This window comes from Tyto alba, unplaced genomic scaffold (assembly GCF_018691265.1).
Source record: "Tyto alba isolate M040663 unplaced genomic scaffold, T.alba_DEE_v4.0 Super-Scaffold_45, whole genome shotgun sequence".
Lineage (NCBI taxonomy): Eukaryota > Metazoa > Chordata > Aves > Strigiformes > Tytonidae > Tyto > Tyto alba.
The window spans coordinates 41,971,362-41,992,562 of record NW_024881321.1 but is presented as its reverse complement, the minus strand read 5'-3'; the positions used below and the strand labels follow the sequence as shown (position 1 = coordinate 41,992,562).

The following is a 21,201-nucleotide window of genomic DNA, read 5'->3' as shown; positions in this document are numbered from 1 at the left end:
CAGTACAGAAGGTCAAGAGATGCAGCAAGAGACACTTATTTTCTATGTGCAACACTGCTAGGCTTTTTTACCTATTTGAGAGTTACCGATGTAAAGGGGAGGTGGAAGGGAAGAAGAAGCCAAAGATGCACATCAACTACCCACCTACCTAGCCAGGACACCAAGAGCAGCATCACTGAATTAGTTTCTAAAGACAATGATGTAAACAACTGTCTATATAGACCAGAGGAGATGGGATAGGACAAGAACACCAGGATGGTTTGCAGATACTCTGTATCGAGGTCAAACCATCCCACCTGATACCTGAGCAAAGCAGCAGCCACAACCTCAAGAGCACAAAGGCAGCACCAAGCCCCTCCCCACACAAACTCAGTGCCTGGCATGGGAGGGTGATGGGGGTACAATGACCCTGAGCAGGTGAACCCCCTGTACACTACCTAAAACAGCCCAGTGAGCACGGCTGGGGAGCAGGAACCAGCACAGACATTGTCTCAAGAGGCTCTGTCTACTTGGGAAAAGGTGTATTTTGGCCTGAGAACTTGTCCTTGCAGAGCCGATGCTCCCTTTACAGCTCTCTTCTACTGCCTCCTGGCCTGCTCTGCCCCCTTAATTCAATTCTTATGAAGGGAAAATTTGGAATGCGCCAGATAAATTTCCATTAATTGCTTGACCACAAAATATATTAGTGCTGAGTGGCCACATTAAGCTTTCTTCTGAACCAGGCCAACTTATGGTGAACGTTTACTGGGATGAGAGGGTAGAATCCTCCCTCCCTCCCTCCAAGATCTGGCCCAGAGAGGCAGATCCTCCTCTTTCCATAGGAAAGCTCCTACATTTTGTTTCTTCCAAGGCTTCAAACTCCACCACCCCTGCGGGCTGGGGGTCAGCACATGGCTCTCCACCCCAGGAGATGCAAGACAGAGCACCTCTAGCACCCAGGCAGCAGCACCTCCCTTGCTTGCTGCCCCTGACACTATGTCGGGCTTGATACAAACTCGCCTCCCCTCTCTGGACTTTTCCACACCATTCTTTACCCACTTGAAACAGAGATCCACGCGGGCGGCTTGGGAAGAAAAGGACCCCTTTGCACTTGTGTCCATCCTTAACTCCACTGTGTTTTTAAAACTTTGATACTGCTGAGATTTATCTCTTACAAACTTTTCCTGAACCCTGAGAGAAAAAAAAAAATTAAAACACTGGGCAGTTTGAGCAGCTATGTGCACCAGCTAGCCCCCCTCCCAGGGGAAGCCTATTTCTGCTCAGAAAGAGCCCACTGCACCAGAAGTAAACACGATCACGCCAAGGGATTGCTGCAGCTTTTACTGCTCTCCAGAGACAGCGACGCTTCTCAGGCTTGGCACTGTGCAGCGGTGGGCAGCTACAAGCCGAAGCCAACATGCTTCACGCAGAAATGGGGCGTCCCGGTACCCTGGTGTCCAGATACGACGTGTGACACTGCTGAGAGCCAGACACGATTGCCCAGCATCCAGCAGCAGGCAAGCGAGCACCTGCTTCATCGCGCCGCAGCAGCCGTGGCACGGCCATCCCTCCCCACCCGCAGCAGCTCGTTTGGGATTGGGATCAGGCGGGGGGCACAGCCCTTCTCAGCAGAGCCCTAGCCCCATGTACAGGCCTAAGAGACCACCCAAGACCTAGAACCGCCGATGCAGCTCAGGAACCAGCGCCCTTACTAAAACGGCAGCAGCAAGAGGAGCCAGAGGACAGCACTGCTGGGCTGCTTCTCTCTGAGCAGGCATCTTCAGGCTTATTCATAGGAAAGGCGCAGGATGCTAACAGGCTGTCTTGGTACGCAGAAGGGCACGGAGAAATGCTGGCTGAAGGCATGAGCCACTGCCACCCAAACCCTCTCACGCTCCACACGTCTGCTTGTGAGCACGTCCGTCCTGAGGGCAGCTCGGTCTCCTTCAGAGCTGTATAGCACCTAATTTTAAAGCCAGCAGACTAGCACAAAGTGTGCAATATGCTCCTACTTGGCTTGCAACAGACAGTATTTTTTGATAAATACTGTTCCCTAAGAATTAACATTGTTGTTGTCCTCCCACTCCCGCCATGATACAGTCTTTGGCTGTATAAAGCTACGTGGGAAAAGCCCTGTTCATTATCTACCCTACAAAGCAACAGCCACCTGCTACCTCCATAAGTGGGAATTGCTTTCTAGAAAGGAAAAAAAAAACAAAAACAAAAAAACCACACAAAAAAAAAAAACACAAAAAAAAAAAACACCACAACACACTCCCAAAAGCATATCTTCAAAATACCCACACTGATTTCTTACTGAAATCTGGCTTCCTTTAGTGTCAGGTACAGAGCTTAAAGGGTCCGTAAGCCTGGATACACAGAAACAACTGTACTCCTCCTCCCAGGCACAGTCCCTCCAGAGAACATCTCCATCAGAGAGCAGCTGGTGAGAGGACAAAGGGGTGCAGAAAGTACCTATGGCATGAAAAAGTCCCAAACCCCCCAAAAAACAAAACCAAACCAACCCTGCACGCATATATGATAATATATTTCAGTTTAATGGACCTATGAGTTTATATAATCAGAAGACAAGTTAGAAGAGAAGGGAGGCAGAGGCTAAGCCCACCTCTGATACCCCAGCTCTCTGAATTTCCTCTGTATGGTGAACAGCCTTGAGAGCAAAATTTGGACAATACTTGATATTATGATGGCTGAACGGCATAAAGCTTGGCACAAAGAGCGATCCAGCTGGAAACAAATGCTTCCTTTCAAGCAGCCTGACATGTGCTTGCTTTGAAGCTGTGGTAATTAGATACCTTGTAATAATGAGGGATCTATTCCAATGCCTATGTCAGCAAAAAAGCTGGTGACTTTGTTTAAAACAGCAGAGATCGCCAAACTGTGGGCATCTCAAGAGGACTAGGAGGATCAAATATTAAAGCTGATTTTCTTACAAAGAACAACAAAAAAACCCAGGCAATCACACTTGAATCCACAGCAGAATATCAGAAAAAAACACAGGAGCAGCAGTGGCACTGCAGATCAGATAGTTAAGGGCGAAAAGATGCTAAGAGTAAGCTTTTGCAAGACTAACTAGTTCAACTGGTAAAAGTTGTCAACTTGAAAACTTGCAGATCTCTTCTGAGACGTGAAATTATCAGCAGATATTCCAAATTGTATTGTAAATAAGAGTGCTGGCTACATGACAGGACCCTTTTATAGCTTAGACTTGAAGCACCTCAAGAACTAAAATGCAAATCAGAAGACAGGTCACAACGAGAATGAGAGGAGTAATCGGTAACTGGAAAACTTGATTTAGTGTTACATCACACAGAGCCAGTTGCTGCGGATGGAGCAGTAAAGTACTCCACAAGGAACATCACTAAAAAAAAAAATCCCACTGAACTGTGAGTCTTGCCAAGAAGCCTGGAGTTTTACCAAACTTTATAAAGCAATTGTATAATCAATGTGTTCACGTACCTTCAATCTCTACAAAACAATTAAAATTATACCCACGCTCTTGACTCTCAATAGTAATACACAAGCATTTGGAGGCTAAAAAAAGCAGTTATTTTCTCACACATTAAAAGTCTTAAATACCTGACAGTGGCTCATAAGCATTTCAAGTTGCCCATATGCTAACACTTACGAAGTTCTGAACACTTAGAAAACAGCCATGTTTTTATTTTTTTCCTCCTGTTTACTGTGATACTTGGCTAGAAAGCAAGAAGGCAACTCCAGAAAGCTGAAAGGCAGTACCTGATGAGTGTCGTAAGAGTTTCAGAACACAAGGCTCAGACAACAGTTTGACCTGTGAGAAATAGCAGTGGCACACACAAACTGGGAAAAACGGTGAAGGGCTGGGGCAGTGGGCTGCCCTTCAGCAAGGAAGGGTTTTAGGCATTTCAAAACCTATCAAGACACCTGTTACTGTTTTTAATTAGAATTTTAAGTCTTCTTAAGCAATTTTAGCATCACTGACAGAGTGAGAAGTTTCTGAACTGATTCCCAGTGTGCTTGGGAAATCACAGAAGACAGAAATAAGGATGCTGCAAGGGAATTATCCCGAGACCCCAACGCAGAGAGATACGTGCTCCAGGGACAGGAGGGGGAAGGACAGGCTGTGCAAGAGCGCGAGCGGCACATGGCCGTCTTCCCTCTCCTCTCACCCCCATGCACACACAGCGAGAGAAACAGGCAACAGTGAGAAACAGTTCTCTAAAATCCACACCAAGCACTTATTTCATTGACGAGATACTATTTTCCCCCAGGAGCGGGACCCCGAGCTGAAAACATATAGGGGCTCCACTAATGAAAACTCGCTGGATCCACCAGTGACCTACATCAAGTCTCTCCCCGCCCTCTGCTTCACCTTCCTTCTTGGTCCTCCGTCCTGCCCTACTTTAATAGGGATTACTTCAGCTAAACCGCCTAATAGTTTTACAGGGAGACTTGGCTAGGACTGAAAACTTGTCACATCTAGCTGGAAAAGTGCAATAAATAGCAGAAGTAAGGGTTTCCGCAGCCAGCATCAGCTGCCAGGTGACAGTATGCCATGCTATCTCCAACTCTTGTATCTCAGATGCTGATCATGCAGCCGCAGCAAAAAAAATGAAGGGCAGTCAGGGACTAGCATAACGGTGCGTACCTCTCCGCAGCAGCCAGCAAAACAATAATTAAAAAAAAAAAAAAAAATCTCACAGCCATTTATCCCTAGATGTAAACACCAGGAAGTCAGAAAGCAATTTTATTCAAAGTAGGCAAGGAGCTCTTCCCCAGAGGAGAGGCACAGTTTCTCCGCATTTGTCTCCCGAAGGGATTTACCCGCAGGATTTCATCTCTGTTAACACGGAGACGTTAACTCGCCCCTTCCTCCTCAATTAAACCAGACATCTCTCACGCTCAGACGGGAGGAGCGGCAGATCCCGGGGGATTTGCCGAGATCCCTGCCCTTCCCAGCCCCGTGCGTCTCTCCGGGCGTTTCAGATCCTCACGGTGTCGCACCGCCCCCGCCGCTCGCACAGCAAACAAGCCGGGAGCACGCACGAACACGAGCATTACTATAAGGCTACAACCGAGCGAGCACGATCCACCTACTACTCGGCGCAGAGACTGAAAACAACCTAGTTTTCATAAACTAAGGCTGCCATCGGTTTGGCAGAGGAGGAAGGCAGACGGTGCCATTTTTATTTAAACCCAGGCTCTTCAGGGAATACTTTACACACAGAAATACTGCATGCCTATAAAGAGGTTCCGCTGAAAACACGGACGGACGATCTCCGTAAGTCAAAATACGGATTTATCCAGAGTATTTGGCACAGAGTAAGATGAAGAAAATTTTCTGAGCCTTTATGTCTACTGATATTCCCTCAAGTGTGTTCCCAAAGGCTACGTTTCGCTGAAAGATGCAACCGCAATGTAGCTGAATGAATCCGATCCACACACTGATCTCCTCCAAAAAGCTAAGGTAGGGTTTAACCCGGCCACTACTGCGTATCCTTTACTAAAAGATGGTTTCCCCACAAATAGGAAAGCGGGATTTCTAGAAATACTGCATAATGAGTCATCGACTGCAGGCAGCTAAACGCCAGGCACCTTCTGAGCAAGGACAAAAATAACAGCGGAACAAAAATAGCCATTCACTCGAGGGGGGGGTGGGGGAGGAGACCCGCGGGGAGGATTCATTCTCAAAACTTCCCCCAGGTGTCCCCTCTCCCACCCTTCCCCACAAATACCACCCCCCCCCCCCCACCCGTCCGCTGCGGGGGGGGGGGGCGGCGCTGCCCCCGCCTCACATACCACCCACACCCACACCCACACCCCCCCCGCCGCCCCCCCGGCCTCTCACCCATCTCCAGGGCCTGGTTGTACTTCTCCAGGGCGGCCGGCAGCTCCTGGCGCTCCCGCAGCGCGTCGCCCTCGGCGCGGAGCCGCCGCGCCCGGCTCTCGGCGCCGAACCACTTGTGCAGCAGGTTGCCCAGCACCACGTTGACCCGCGGGCGGGCGCCGGCGGGAGAGGGCGGCGAGGCGGCGGCGGTCGGGGGGGTCTCGGCGGGGCGGCGCGGGCGGTGGCAGCGGCCGCAGTCGCCGGGCTCGGCGCAGCGGCGGCAGTGGGTGTGCCCGCAGTGCAGGGTCACCGGCTCGCACAGCAGCCGCCGGCACAGCGGGCAGGCGAAGAGCTCGGGCGGGCGGCAGCACGCCGGGTCGCCCAGCCCTTCGCCCTCCGCCCCGCCGCCGGGCCCGCCGCTCCCCCAGGGCGGGAGGCGCAGCTCCTTGTCGCGGATGCTGAGGGCGAAGCTCTCGGCCAGCTCCCGCAGCTCCTCGGGCCGCAGCCGCGCCAGCCGCCCCGCCGCGCCGTAGGCGTCCAGCGCCTCGGCCATGCGGCCGGCCCGCGCCAGCGCGTCGGCGCGGCGGAGGCACAGGCCCCGCTCGGGCTGCGGCAGCCCCGCCAGCTCCGAGCCGTAGATCTCGGCCGCCAGCTCGAAGTTGCCGCCGCGGAAGGCCTCCTCCGCCACCTGCAGCATCTCGGCGCAGGGTCCCCCCGCCGCCGCCGCCGCCCCGGCCCCGGTCCCGGCCCCGGTCCCGGCGGCGGGGGGCAGCGCGCAGGGCCCCGGGCCCAGCTCCATGCCCGCGCGGCGCCGCCGGCCCCGGGCCGCCCCTACTCCATGCCGGGCCCGCGGCGCTGCCGACTCCGGCTCCTTCCTGGGAGGGTACGGCGACCGGAGGGAGGGGAGGCGAGGGGGCGGGTCACATCGCTGCAGCAGGGGGGCGGCTCCCAGGCGGCGGGGTGGGGGGGCGCAGGACGACACGGGGATGGCGGAAGAGGGGGAGGAGATGGGGGGGGCGGGCGCGGCTCGCACCGCCCCCGCGGGCCCGGCTGCTGTTAGGGGCGGCCGGTTGTGTAAGCCGCCTCCGGCCGCCCTCCCTCCCTCCCTCCCCCGGGGCGGCGGCGCGGGGAGAGCGCTCCCTCCTTCCTTCCCTTCCTTCCTTCCTTCCTTCCCACCGGGAGCCGCCGCCAGGTGCCGGTGCCGCACGTGCCCGCCTGCCGCCCCGCCCGCACGTGCGCCCGGCCCACCGGCGGCGGCTCCCGGCCCGGGGGGGGGGGACACGGGGGATTGGGGGGGGGGGGGGGGGGGGGGGGGCTTCCGCTGTGGGGCTCCTGCTGGGCTCGGCCTCTTCCTTCCCGTTTCCTGGCGCTCGGCTTTAACCGCTTCCTGGCCGGGGCTGCTCGCCTTCCCGCGCCCCGCCGCCACCGGGACACCACCGCCCCCTCCTCCACGCCCCCAGTTTAGGCGCCGGGACCCCCTTCGGCGCCGCCCGGCTGCCGGACGCGGCTCCTCCGCGTGGGTTATCGGTTATTGTTTGGTTGTATTTCCTTGGTCCCAGAGGAAGCAAGCACGTGTTCTCTCTTAAATAAAAATAAAATAATAATAAAAAAAAAAAAAAATCCCCAACCTCACAACTCTCAGGAAAAAATCCTTTTTCGTAAGTGGCAGCCTTGCCGGCTCAGCTTGGGATCCGCGAGTCATGCTGAGCGCTGGCTTGTGCATCGGCAGCAACAATAAAGATAATGCAGCTGGAAATGCAGCTGGAAGTTAGTTAATCATGTGTGAGTCAGATAGGAATCCAACTTGCTCCGCAGGAATAACAGGAGTGGGAAAAAGAAAAAAAAAAAAAAAAAACAACGTTTATTTTAGTCACAGCCGTAAACAAACCGTTCGGAGGAGCGGAGCCTGTCAGTCGCCCGAGGAGGTGCCCATGTCCCACCGCTTTCTGGGTTGCGGCTGGACAGCAGAAGGTATTTTGGGCTTTGCCTCTCTCCTGCTAGGCCTTAAGCCCCCAAATGACGGCCTTTTTAGTCTGCGTTAGGAAAATTTCATTCCTTAAATATTCTACCAATTAGTCTTTATAGTATGAAATTGTGTCGATTTTCTGAATAGTATGAAATTGTATTAACTTGCTTAAGATGCATACAGTTTACACCATACACTGCATAGTCATGCTTTGGTAAGCGTGAAAAGTTATGACCAGAGCGTTGGCAATCGCAGTCACGAGGAAAACTCATCTACACGATGTAGATAAGCAGGCACTTCTTTATTCCAGTGCTGGGGAACACGGGGGATGGCTCCACCAAAACATGCTCACCAACAGGTACAAAACACAAGATATCTATACACGTTTTCAACAGATTCATGGTTACGTAAGTTCTTTTACATAAAAATGCATAGAATGCTCGCTTCTTAATTTGACGTTTACAGTGATTGGTTTTACCAGCTACCTCACCTTACCCGTATTCCTATTCTAAAGTAACCATGGGTCAACCTTACTGATTGTAATTCTTGATATTCAAATCAAAGAGAGGAGGGTATATTGATAGAAGTGATTAGCATATTCATGTTATTTCCTGGAAATCATTATCATATTCAAATGTCTCTAGCGCATGCTTGGTTATGTCAGATGGGGGTCCTCTGGTGTTCATCGATAGTCTTCCTCACTGTGTCCGCTCATTGAACCCCATCCTTGCGCATGCTCATTTCACCCTTTGGCTTATCTCCCAAACCAAAACCAGTTTCTTCTTGTACCTATTGTTTTAATTCAGAGTCCATAACGATTTCCACGGTTTTTAAGGCAAACACAGTACATAAAGTATACCCTTTTGTTAGCGGTCACACAATCACAAATAAAACTTATTTACACAAAGCAGATAAGCAGGCACTTCTTTATTCCAGCACTGGGGAACACGGGGGATAACTCCACCAAAAAAACGTGTTCACCGACAGGTACAAAGCACAACATATTTATACACTTTTTCAGCAGACTCATGGTTACATAAGATCAACAAAATTCATAAAGTTTAGTTTGACCTTAATAATGATTGGCTTTCAGTTACCTCACCTTACCTATATTCCTATTCTACAGAAATCATTGGTCATCTTTACTGACTGATTTGAATAGAATGAGGGGAGGGTAATGATCAGCATATTCATGTTATTTCCTGGAAGTCATTATCATATGCAAATGTCCCTAACGCATGCGTGGTTATGTTGGACAGGGGTCCTCTGGTGCTCGTCGATAGTCTTCCTCACTGTGTCGGCTGATTGAACTCCATCCTTGCACATGATCAATTCATCTTTGGCCGATGCTCCTTTCTTCTTTGGCTGATCTTCCAAACCAAACCCAGTATCTTCTGGTACCTATTGTTTTGACTCAAGATCCATAATCAGTACCCATTGTTTTAATTCAGAGTCCATAATGATTCGTACAGTATTCAAGGCACACACCATGCTAGCTACCTATTCCTAAGGGCCTTAGTGGGCTTTATATTCTCACAGCTGCTATAACTCCATTTTAAAACCAAAATCATATTCTAAACTAAGATCAAAATAATATTCTAGGATTCAAGCTATTTTGTTAAGGGAACTGCAACACTTTCATTACTAGCCTAGTTACTTGTTCCTAGGGTCCTTAACATATCCTACACTCTCATGGCCACTGTAACTCTATATCACCCATATATCAAAATCAATATACCACCCAGAAATCAAAATCATATTCTAAGATTGAAATTATTTCATTAGTATAATAGTAACAAAAGGATCCAAGCTCATGTTGAGGAGAAGGACAGCCCCCACCGTGTGGGTAGGGACCCTTGTTTCTCAGAATCTCAAGGCCAGTCCCCAACACCTCTGTGAAACCCTCCCCTTATCTCGCATCATAAATAAATACCATGGCTTAACCCCGGCCGCAGCTAAACCCCATCCAGCCGCTCGCTCACTCCCCCTGGGTGGGATGGGGGAGAGAATCAGAAGGGGGATAGTGAGAAAACTCGTGGGTTGAGACAAAGACAGTTTAACAGGCAAAGCAAAAGCCACTCCCTCAAGCAAAGCCAAACAAGGAATATATTCACCCCTCCCCACGGTCAGGCAGGGGCTCAGCCGTCCCCAGGAGGGCCGGGCTCCGTCACACATAACGGTGACTTGGGCAGGGAAACGCCATCACTCCGAGTGTCCCCCGCTTTTTCCTTCTCCCCCCAGTTTTTATTGCTGAACACGATGTTATGTGGTGTGGGATGTCCCTCTGGTCAGTGGGGGTCAGCTGTCCCCGTTGTGTCCCCTCCTGACTCCTTGTGCACCCCCAGTCTCCTCGCTGGTGGGGGGGTGTCAGAAGCAGAAAAGGCCCTGACACCGTGCAAGCACTGCTCAGCAACAGCTAAAGCATCCCTGTGTTATCAGAGCTGTTTCCAGCACAAATCCAAACCATAGACCCCTGCTAGCTACTATGGAAAACAATAGCTCTATCCCAGTCAAAAGCAGCACAATAAGAAACTGTTCCAAGACTGACTCCAGGGATATCTACATCAGTAAAGAAACAGGTGGATGGCTGTAAAAATATAGTTGCTCTGCAAAACAGTGGTGTGTGTGTGCATAAAGCTGTTCTGTGACTTACCCATTTTGCATTGTTAATGTTTCTAATAGTGGTTCTCTGAGCGACGGTCACCGGTGCGACACTTGCACCACCCTCCTTGGCTCACACTTTCTATCCAGAAGCTGACCTCAGCGTCCTGTCACTAATTCATCATTTCCTTTCTTCACATTTTCACTTGGAATCAGGATAGGATTGAATCCCATTGCCATGTTATCAATGTCACCAAGGGACGTGATTCATAGCAGAGAGGACAGAAGTGGTGTGGCCAGTTCTGCTCTGCCGTACCAAGAACCAGCCACAGGATGAGCGATGACAATGTGGATTCATCGCTCGAGCCACCCCCCAGTGTTATTCTCTGGTTCCTGGGGCCCTGACAAGGAGCAGCAGCATTTTTGACTGATTGCTCCCGTCCCGCTCCCCCGGCCATGAGGCTCTCTGGGGGGAGGTCCCCAGCAGCCCTCCTTGCTTTCCTGCGGAAGGAGGGAGCAGGCAACTCCGTCCTGCCCCACCGCTTTTCCCCACGTGTCTTGGGATTGCTGCGTGCTGGCCCTTTACCTCCAGTTGTCCCTTCTGACGAGCAGCTCGGGGGGCAGGGGTGCAGGGGGGGTACTGCACACGGCCAGTCAGCCCCCCCATTTGCTGCTGCGCTTGTGTCGTGCCATGCCGGCGTGCTGGGACGGCTGTGGTCCTTTCCTCACCAACGCTCGGCAGGCACTGCTAGGAGAAGCTATCGTGAAGCGAGGCTACTGCTTTATTTAGCAACGCGATCGATAGGCTCTTGGCATGCAGCTTCTATCTTTTCCAAGACGTCTATCTGTGAGGGAACAAAATTACCTTGCTGCCCTTCAGACTGACCCAGTGTGTCATCTTTTTCCTTCCTCCCATGTACAGAATAGCTTGCCACCAGTGCCTGAGCACACCTGCACCGCTTCTCTCCTCGATGCCTATTTTAGCGGCCATGTTCTTTCACAAGTCTTCTCGTTCCAGAACACAGTTTATTTGTATGTCCATGTCCTGGGTTTGAACCATGACAGTCTGGCCATGGGATTACCCTGCTTATATTTGCTGTTTCCCCATCTGAGCATCAAAGCCACTTTGATAGGGCTCCCTTTTGCAACAACGGTAGGAATTCACCAAGCCACGGATCTTGGATGGTTAATGAAAATGTGGACTCGCCACTTCAGCCACCCCAAAGTAGTAATACTTTGCAGGAAAGAATGATAGCCTAAGAGGCAGCAAGAAACAGAGGGAAAAAAATAACGTGAAATTATTAATGATCTATACTTAGGAAGCTCATGCTTCGCACTGAAACTGTCGGTAGTATGCCTACCTCAGCAAACGTGACATAGGAGACTCCTGACAAGAAGTTCCAGTGGAACAGGTGCCCCATGACGTGGTCGTGTGGTTCATGGCTTCTTGTTGGATGAATTATGAGCGACTGACTGCGACAGTCACGAAGAAGAATGGCTTTTTTCATAAAGGATCTGACAGCCAACTGAAACACCAAAGTTGATTTAGAATTCTTATTAGAAGAAAAGCGGTAGCTACTGCGTAGGATTGAAATGTTGCCTACCACAGGAAATGAAGGATCTTCACCACCACCACCCAAAATTAGCCACTATGTGCCGGGTTGTTAGAGGTGCTCCCCATTAGCAGTATTATTTTCCCGTCAAAAGCATGCTTCCACTTAGGAGTGGCCTCACCACGCTCTCTCAAGCAACATGCAGAAGTCCACCCACTTTCCAAGGGGAGAATTACAGGTGCTTACTCCACCGAGTCACGATTACAAACTTCAAAGTTGACATGGGGTTTCCTTTCAGTTTGTAGCCTAATTCTCAACTTCTTCCCGAGGCCCAGCCTTCCCAGGGTTTTCCCTGGGGGAGAATTTTACTTGACCTTTCAAGGGGAAAGGAGGAGATGAAGCAACTTTGAAATGACATCATTTACATATTTGGAGGGCATTTTTAATTCCTCTGATACTTTTCTATTCCAAGGTAGTTTTGAAGTGTTAAAGTCCAGTTTGTTTTGATGATCTTGTGGAGGAAATCTGTCTTTTATTCTTTTGGAGTAAGTTAATTAGGATATAATCAGTGCACAGGAACACACACACGTACCACACTAAAATGTTACTGAAGTTGTAAAGTCAAAGACTCAAAAAATAGGATACAGCATAATTAAGGCTATGTATGCTTATTTAATGTCTCCTTCATCCATTAACCTGATGTGATTTTAATTAATTACATACTGTTTTCTCTACAGAATGCATGACACAGGAAAGAAAATACTCAGGCATCCAAACAGTAATGTATTCTCCCTGGCCACTGTGCAGTCCCCTGCACCTTTTAATTTGTATTAGTCATACCTTGCTACAGTAGCAGAATTATAAATTTCCTCATGTGCTTTTCTATAGAATTCAGGGTACAGCATTGGAATATTTCACAAATACGCACACGTTTACATTTTCAACAAGTGCATGAGTCAAAAGGACTAATAGTATACCCTTTAACAGCTGGGAAGTTGAGGTACAGGTAAATTAAGTCCAGAGCAGCCACTGACTCAGGGACTTGAGTTAGTAGATGAAAATTCAGAGCATGATTTTTCAGATAAACAGATTATTTCAGAAGTACAGCTTCCCTTGGTTGAGCTGCAACTGGATGAAGGTGCTGAGACATTGGTCTGAGTTTGGGCCTCAGCTTGAGCACTCTGCAAGCGAGAGCTACACAGTTAGCGATCCCCCTCCCGAGGCATGATGTAAAAGCATTACACTTTGTCACAAAGAAAACCCACGGCAGAGCACAGAACATAGTCCTTCCACCCAGCACTCAACTGCTGTTCTCCTTCCCTAATCACTGCCTCATTTACTACAAGCTTTCATGATTCCAAAAGAAAAGGTCACTGTATGATTATTACTACTAAAGTCTTTGTCAGCTTAATGAACTTGCCCCAGATGAAATGGCAGGGTTTTTTTTTCAGAAGTATAGTTTTTATTAGAAAGTTTCTGGGTAGTTCCAGTGATGAAAAATGTGCTAGCTAAAATCTATTTATGTTAAATATAACAAAGACTATTTTTTCCCCCAGAAGACGTGTAATACATTAATCCAGCTGTTGTGAATTGCAGGAGCTAGGACTATTTCTGGAGATTTTAATGCTTCCTTGTAACGTCCTAGGCAGGGAGAAGGATCTTGTCTTTTCAGCATGACATACATGTATCATGTACAAAAGGTATTATTCTTAACTACATTCTGCACGGGCTGACTAGAAGATTAAACAGCTTAATAATTGTCCAACAAATCATTAGCACATCCTATGATGCAAAAGGAGACAATTAAAGTGTACTACTAGATTCCCTTCCACTAGATGCCACGTGGAGTGAGTGGCTCTTCGCTCCGAGATAAACGCTGTTAAGAAAATCCCCTTCCTTAACTATTGTATCAGTCAGTCCTTATAGTATGAAAGTACATTAACTTGGTTAATATATGTATTAGTTCACATTATAGACTGCAATGTAATGAGGTAGTGAAATTTTACTGAAGACTGGTATTGTTTGCACTTAAGTAAAACAAATTGAAGGACAGCCCAGCCCTAGAAATAGGGACTTTTCTTCTTGGAAGCTTAGAGCTGTCCATGAAGGATAAAGAATACTCCAGGGTGACAAAGATACCACCAGCATCCTACCCCCTCTAACACGTATTTGAAACACTCCCAGTGTCATCTGGCCTCCTAGATAAGTAACTCTAGCAAGAATGACTACAGGGACGTCTGGACCAATAGACAAGCAGCAAGAACATGGCAAAAAATAACAGTTGCTTTGCAAAGTTTTACTATGATTAGTAATTGGCAGCATGGATGTTAGTGATTAGTCAAATCATATTGCACCTGAACATTTGAAGGGTGTAAGAACCCTGTGTAGAACCCCATTCAGGGTGCCCCAATTTAGCTGGGACACCTCATGCACAGGAGTAAATATTTACTCTTGTAATTCTCTACGTTGCGTCAAAGCCTCTCTCCTAAGTCAGCCCAGGCCAGTTGCGAATTTTCATGACAGCACCTATTTCCTCATCAGAGGGTTACAGAGAGGGCAACACCAGCAGTAGCACCGGGTGGGCTGGGCAGCGGCTGCCGTCCCAGCACACGCAGCTGTGGACGTGGTTTGCTCATCTGGAGAAGTTCTCTGTCCACATCAGTTGCTTTGCTATTTCCTAGCCCAGAGTCAGGGAATTTTTCAGTCTCATTTGGTAAGCATCAGCTTGGATTTTCAGAGTATTGCCAATACTTTCCATTGTGCTGGTTCGCATGCCTGAAGAAATACCAAGACCTCTGTTTCTCTCTGTTGCTGATCAGAGCTTTTGGCAGGCACAGGGTTGGAGTGGGGTGTCCTCTTGTTGGGCACTGGTCTCCATCTGCCTCAGGATACCTGGCATCACTTTGCCCATGGAGTGGGAAGGGGTTTTGCAAACAAATCTGTCATGAAAATGGGTCAAGTTACACCTCTGCTGTAATCCCCGTGTTTGAACTGCAGCTTAGCAAAGCCCCACTCACACTCCTCTAGACTTCTGCACATGCTTAAGTGCAGCAGCACCTGGACCAAGCTGAAAACTAACAGCCCAAGCATTTACCCCAAGTGCTGTTGCCCAGGCTCATGTTGTGCCAAGGCATCCTGAAGTTCAGTGAGATGACACACACACCACAGCAACAGACCCTTCTGGCATCTGGTGTTGAGCTTATTTTAAAAAGCACAATAGCACACTGCAGTTGGTGACATCCCAGACCCCTTCTGGTGCCAGCCACCGACGTGGGTGGTTGTCCAGCCGGATGGTGGGCACAGCATCTCCGTGGGTACAGGAGACATTTATTGGCATCCAGGGACCTCGCCTGTTTCTGCAGCTCTGCACAAACATTTTTCAGGGAGATGGGCTGCCTTGGAAGTATGGATGGGGATCAGCATTTCTCAAGGTATGCTCTCTCCCAGTCCTCCTAGGACATCATTATCTTTCCAGATGTTTTATCTCACTCTTGTCATGCTTGACTTTTGCGTACATAAAATCTTACATCTCTCTTCTCACATGGCATTTTAACACTGAGAGACATCTTGTTTTCCAACTACTACCATTAGTGGAAAAAGGCCCCACTGAAATGAAGCACTTCACCTCATTTCATAAGGGGTTCCCCTGTAGTTTTACAATGCCGGCATGACACTGCACACCAGCAAGCCCTCTCTGAGACTGTGCTCTGGAACAGATTTTCTAGGAGCCTGGAGAAGGACACCCTGGTGTTGTGCTTGAGCATCCTATCTGTGGTCATGGCTTCCCACAGTTCGTGTGCTGAGGCCCAGGTACTACCCTCATTAATAGCACAGTGGGGGCTTTAATTTCAGGAGTGCTGCCTGGGACTCATCAAAGGCAAAGCTGGACTTCAAGCATTAATTTCTTCCCTCACTTTAAAATTCTTGGTCAGCTGCAATCCAGCATGAGAAAGTCGAATAGCATCAGACGCATGCATGAGATACTGTTTTGCCTGCAAAAAACTCTCTTGTCCTGTTTTGATTGCTTCTTTACTGTGAGTCAGCCTATGACACATTTTCACAAAACTCCCAGACGTTATGCTTACAAAATTAAATGTTGCTCAGATGGGAAAAACATTGTGAAGAGTTGACAGTGTTAAGGTAGAAAAGAGATCGCGTTCCTACAGGTGGAGAGCACTGCAACGTCTTGTTCCCCCTAGAAACTAGCGACCGCTGTCTTCATGCCCCTCTCCCCCGCCCCCCCCAGGAATACTCTGGAAGTCCGTGCTGCAGCAATCCAGTTTCAATTATAAAGTGATTCCTAGTAAGGTGTTCAGCATGTGCCCCTCACAGAGAATCCATCACATTGAGCATCATTGCTATCATCAGCTCAAACATTAGAAACCTCCCAATGACACCGCTGGCCCTAAAAGTCTAGCAGCCTACAAAACATAGGCAGGTTGGAAGATAAAATTTGGACAACATAGAAAAATAATAATAATAATATATCTGTTGTTCTTTGCCAGTCAAGAGCAGACAAGACAAGGCAAGTTTCCACCTCCTAAACAATGAATGTTTGTCCTTTTCTTTTTTTACTTTGGCAGAGGCAAGTATTGGAAGAAGAGTGTAGTGGCTTTTCATATTTTGGTCAAACACTGATATTTGGGTTGCCATAGCAGAGCAGGCTGCTTCAGCGGAAAGGTCAGTCATCCTTTTCTGCAGGGTGTGGCCAAGGGGATGAATTTCATCAGCCTGTCCAAATCAGGGCATCGCTATTTCTGAGTCAGAGCCTTCAGCTTTTCCACTCAGCGGGCCATGCCGTGGAAACATGTGCTCAGGGAAGATCACTAAATGGTCACTGGGGGACTTGGAGAGGGAGCCGGCTCCAAGCATCTCAGCCAAGAAAGCAAACTAGATGTTTGCTGCCCCAGGAATGAAAACCCATGTGCTGGGACCCTCCTGCAGTGCAAGGAGGATGCCAAGCCAAGATGAAGAGTGAGGTTACATGGTGGGAGTCATCAGGGATGACAGCCCTGGGATGGTGTCACCCAGCCAGGAGGTGTGGTTGCATACATCTCCCCATTCTCAGCTGCCAGGACCACCAGCCTTCATTGCCAGGGATTGAGGAGGGCAGCAGCACCACGGCCACCTTCCCCACCGGAGAGATGGCCTTCACCACGGGAGCGTCCATTACCTCCGAAGCCAAAAAGCCAGGCAAGCAGGGCTCAGCAAAGGTATGAAGGAGTCTGAGGGAGATTTATGCTTACACAGAAGAGGTGACGCAGTAAGAGGACCTGAAGGAGGAATAAGAGAGTAACGAGGAGGCTTGAACAACTGATTAGTGAATGGGCACCATCAGAAAAGAGACCAGAGGTAGAGAGCAGCCGTTTCAGTCATATTGGGAACAGAATGGCTGAGATAGGGAAAATAACACAGGACTGTGAAGAGACAGGAGATTTCATCTGGAAAACACAGTGCAGGCAAGAAGAGAAATATTCAGACAGAGCCAGAACATTAGGGCTGAACCATAGGAAACCGAGATTACAGGTCTGAGTAACAAGAAGTACAGCGATACAGATGGTTGTGATCAAGTGTGAAAAGATCCAGCCTTTTGGCCATGGCTAGGTACCCACCAAGGGCCGTTAGGAGGACGCATCATGACTTATTTTAGAAGCAGGGAGAAAGAAGAGAAAAGTTGAAGCTGTGTTTGGGGCTGACATCGCTCAGAGGGGCACCGGAGAGGAAAGCTCTGAGGGACTGCATCCTTCTGCCCCAGAATGGAAGGGATTAGAACCTGAAAGAAAGGAGAAATAGGAGGCAACAGTCACAAGGCATCCAAGGATGCCTGATGTAACTGCAAAACACATTGGATAGGGGACAAAAACAGACTTGGAGGGGACCTAAAGTAGAATTAGAGGAAAATAAGTCAGTGGCTCTGCATGGCACTTTAATGGTGTTTGGAGGTGAAGGGGCAGGCTCTGTTGTGTGATGGCTCCAAGAAGTGACATTTTCCAAGTAGGCTGGTGAGAAGCTGAGTGGAAGAACAAGGTAAAGGGTAAGAGATGGCAGGAGGTGAGAGGCTGCAATCTTTGGGGAAGGAGAGGCTGAAGATGGCAAGCAGTATTAAGCTTCCATGGCAGCAGTGCCATCTGGGGATGAAACACAACAAGATCTTTCAAACAGCTGGGATGTCTTCTCAAATGTCTTTTAGCTTTGAAGAAATGAGCAAGATTCTGAGTGGAGAGGATTTTGAGCAAAAAATACTGAATTCAGCCACAGGACAGAAAGTTGGAAGAATAGACGATGGGGAGGAAAATACAAAATGCTTGCATTTTTTTTTTTTTAAAAAAAAAACCTTTGTCCACCGGTTTCATGCATTAATTACTGAAGAAAACCAAAATCACTTTAGGGAGTTGGCAGATGAAGATAAGGTTATGTGCATGTAGGCTGGCTCAGATGCATTTAGGATAATACTTTATGCTGCTTTATTCAACATCTTTATCCAGATTCATTGGATGTTATCCAGCCATGAACTGATCAATTTTAAGACTGATTCAGATTTTAAGGAAGCCAATGGTAAAACCTCAAAGGATTAGATCAGCCTCTTTAATGAAACATCTGAAAGCAACTCTATCAAAAGGACCACACAAGCAATATGTAGGTATTAGCTCTGTCATAAACAAATGGATGGATATTTTGTGAATCACTCTGTTCGGGAGAGAAAGAAGAGCGCTGGAAAGTGAATACCTGTGTAATAATCACCATCTCCCCAATTAAAACTAATTATTTGTAAAGAAGTAAGATGAGAAGGGAAAAACACTTATGTCATTAATTGCAATTGCAGTGTGTTAGCTAATATACAAGTAAACCTTTTGGAAATGGAAAGAGTACAAAAATAGGTGTAGGGAGTTTGTAGCCAATCTGATTCCAAATATTTTTTAATGAATGCAGCAGTGATTAGAATGAGTAAAACCACATTAAGAATGTCTTCCATCAAGATATTTAGAACGAGATCTCTTAAAGTCATTAAGGTTTCCAGTGAAATCTACTCTTAAGAGCTAGCAGGGTCATGGAGAACCAGGTACAGATTTCAAATGTGTGTGAAGCTCATACATAAAGCTCACTCATGCAACCACATGAGTAAAAAATTTGTAGTTTTTCAGTCACAGAAATACACAGTACTTTTTAGAGCTACAAGGAGATGTATTTTAAATGGTCATCCCTATAAAGTCCTGATATGGAATGGCCACAGCTGACCGCTAAAGCTGACCATTAATTTACATGCCATCACATGAATAAGCCTTTTTCTAGCCTACCCTCAAGCAACCTGCGCACAATACATAGTCTACCTTTACTCTCCCTGCATACATACACACATCTATTTTCTGGTTTTATTAAACTAGTAATCAGCAGACTCCACACCACTCTAATCCCTTCTAGCAGGCTCTTCTCTCCAGACTGCTTGGCTCAGATCCTCTATAAACATTATTTAGACGGTGTCTTTCAACTTCCTTATTTTTTCTAGGTGGGGCAGCAAGCCCAACCCTTCAGTAGAGTCAGCAGATTTCACATACCATGGAGTCAATGTCAGCCAACCAGGTAGAGTAATGCAGGCAGGTGTCACTGATGACTTACAACTACATTCAAGACTAATTAGTTCCAAGGTGTGCCGTATCTCACTAGGCCGTCAACTGGCTCACTTCAGACTGAAATTCAATCTGGTCTCTAAGAAAAAGACTCACAGTGTATGGAAACCTAATCCTCACATCTCTGGTTTGTAATGTCAAAGAGAACAAACAATAGTGTGGTTAAGTGTGAATAAATGCAAGCGATTTACAGAAAGATATAGACCACCACCCCACCGCTGCAAAATTAAATGTCTTGATACCATGCCAGTGGTTTAGATTTATACCATAAGGGAATAATGCTTCTCTTTTATTTCAGGCTTGGTCAGTCCAATTCGATTCTTAAAGCAAATTTCTGGAAACAGGGATTGAGAAACAAAGTGCAATTTTTTTTTACAATTATACCTTTCCATTTCTCTTGAGCTCACGTATCATGGGACTGACACCTGAGGTCAACAAAGCTGAAAAGCTGACAAGTGCTTTTGCAGTGCATGCCAGGAACAGAACCTTATTCCATGCAGGGTTACAGGAGCGGTGACGTACGTGAGAATATTAGGAAAGGCAGAAACCCCATTGCTACAAGTCAGTCCCAGTTCTTCCCACCTGTAATGACTGTTATAGTAAGGTGCAGGATCCTCCACCGGCATCTATGCCAGAACAGACATCACATCTAATCTTCTGGCTGTAGTGAACCGAAGCATCCCAAGTTTCAACAGATGTAACTGGAAGAAAGTTTAGACTAGAAATAAATAATAAATATTTAACTGTGATGATAATGGAAGGTAATTACCTGTGAAGGTAATTTAAACAAAGACATTTTACTAAGGACCGTGATGACTTCTCCACTAATGGACCTTTACAAATTCAGGTCAGATTCCTTCCTCCTCCCCTTTCCTAAACGTGTACCCATGGCCAAAATACAGTCAATTCAGGAGTATTGTTTAATGGCTGTGTAATGCAGAAAGTCAGAAGAGATGATTATGGAGTCTTTGTATAACCTATGAATCGGTCTAGGATGCAGATCCCTAACAACTTTTTTCTAGCCTCTCTGCACTTGTTTCTGGTTGGAAAGTTTCTATTGGAGTTGTTTTCCCATGTTTGGGTGAAGTTTCACTCGGGGCTTGCACAGCAGCATTAATATTGCCCTGTCTTCACCAGAAATCCCTGAGTACATGCCTAAATAACAAATGCTAGGCACAGGAGTGGTGACAACACTTGACTCACTGCCAGAAGATCTGCGTAAAAGCATTCACAGCAGGGCAGCTTAAGGGTATTCTGATTTAATTTAGAACTCAAACATAGTTTTTCTTAATTAACAAAAAATACTCTCTTTGTTTCCAGAGTCTGACCCTGGCCCCACTCCCAACCCATAAAATGACCAAAAAAGCCCCCATGATAGGCCAAATAAGCAATAATGATGGAAGCTAACCATTACCCGTTTACAAGGATTTTCTCCATGCACATTTCATTACCTTCACACAAATACCTTATGGCTTCTGCAGCTGTAAAAGGATTATTAGCAGAGTGGTTTGCATTCCTACCACACACTGAACACCCCAGTTGCTATGTGGGTGTCAAGCTTCAATCAAGGCAATGCGTAGCAGCCATTGAACACTTACTGTATGTCTCTGAAAGGCACAGCACACGCACAGTGCTGTCCAGATGTGCCAG

At 47.7% G+C, this 21,201-nt stretch overlaps 2 protein-coding genes across 3 annotated transcripts in view; both read right to left on the bottom strand.

The window, feature by feature from the left end:
• The window catches only part of LONRF2 (LON peptidase N-terminal domain and ring finger 2), a 36,058-nt gene extending 29,044 nt beyond the window's left edge, over positions 1 to 7,014 (bottom strand). For both annotated transcript variants that reach the window (XR_006166787.1, XM_042806072.1), the window contains exon 1: positions 5,828 to 7,014. Coding sequence is in view for 1 of the 2 variants with exons in the window: in XM_042806072.1 (XP_042662006.1) it covers positions 5,828 to 6,605 (778 nt within the window). In the remaining variant the exon portion in view is untranslated. The remainder of the gene's footprint in view (positions 1 to 5,827) is intronic.
• A 5,564-nt stretch (positions 7,015 to 12,578) lies between these two features.
• CHST10 (carbohydrate sulfotransferase 10) overlaps positions 12,579 to 21,201 on the bottom strand; it is a 38,674-nt gene continuing 30,051 nt past the window's right edge. The window contains exons 10-11 of the mRNA XM_042805914.1: positions 20,134 to 20,252; positions 12,579 to 14,865 (exon numbers count right to left, since the gene is read on the bottom strand). The gene's annotated coding sequence lies outside the window, so the exon portion shown is untranslated. The remainder of the gene's footprint in view (positions 14,866 to 20,133; positions 20,253 to 21,201) is intronic.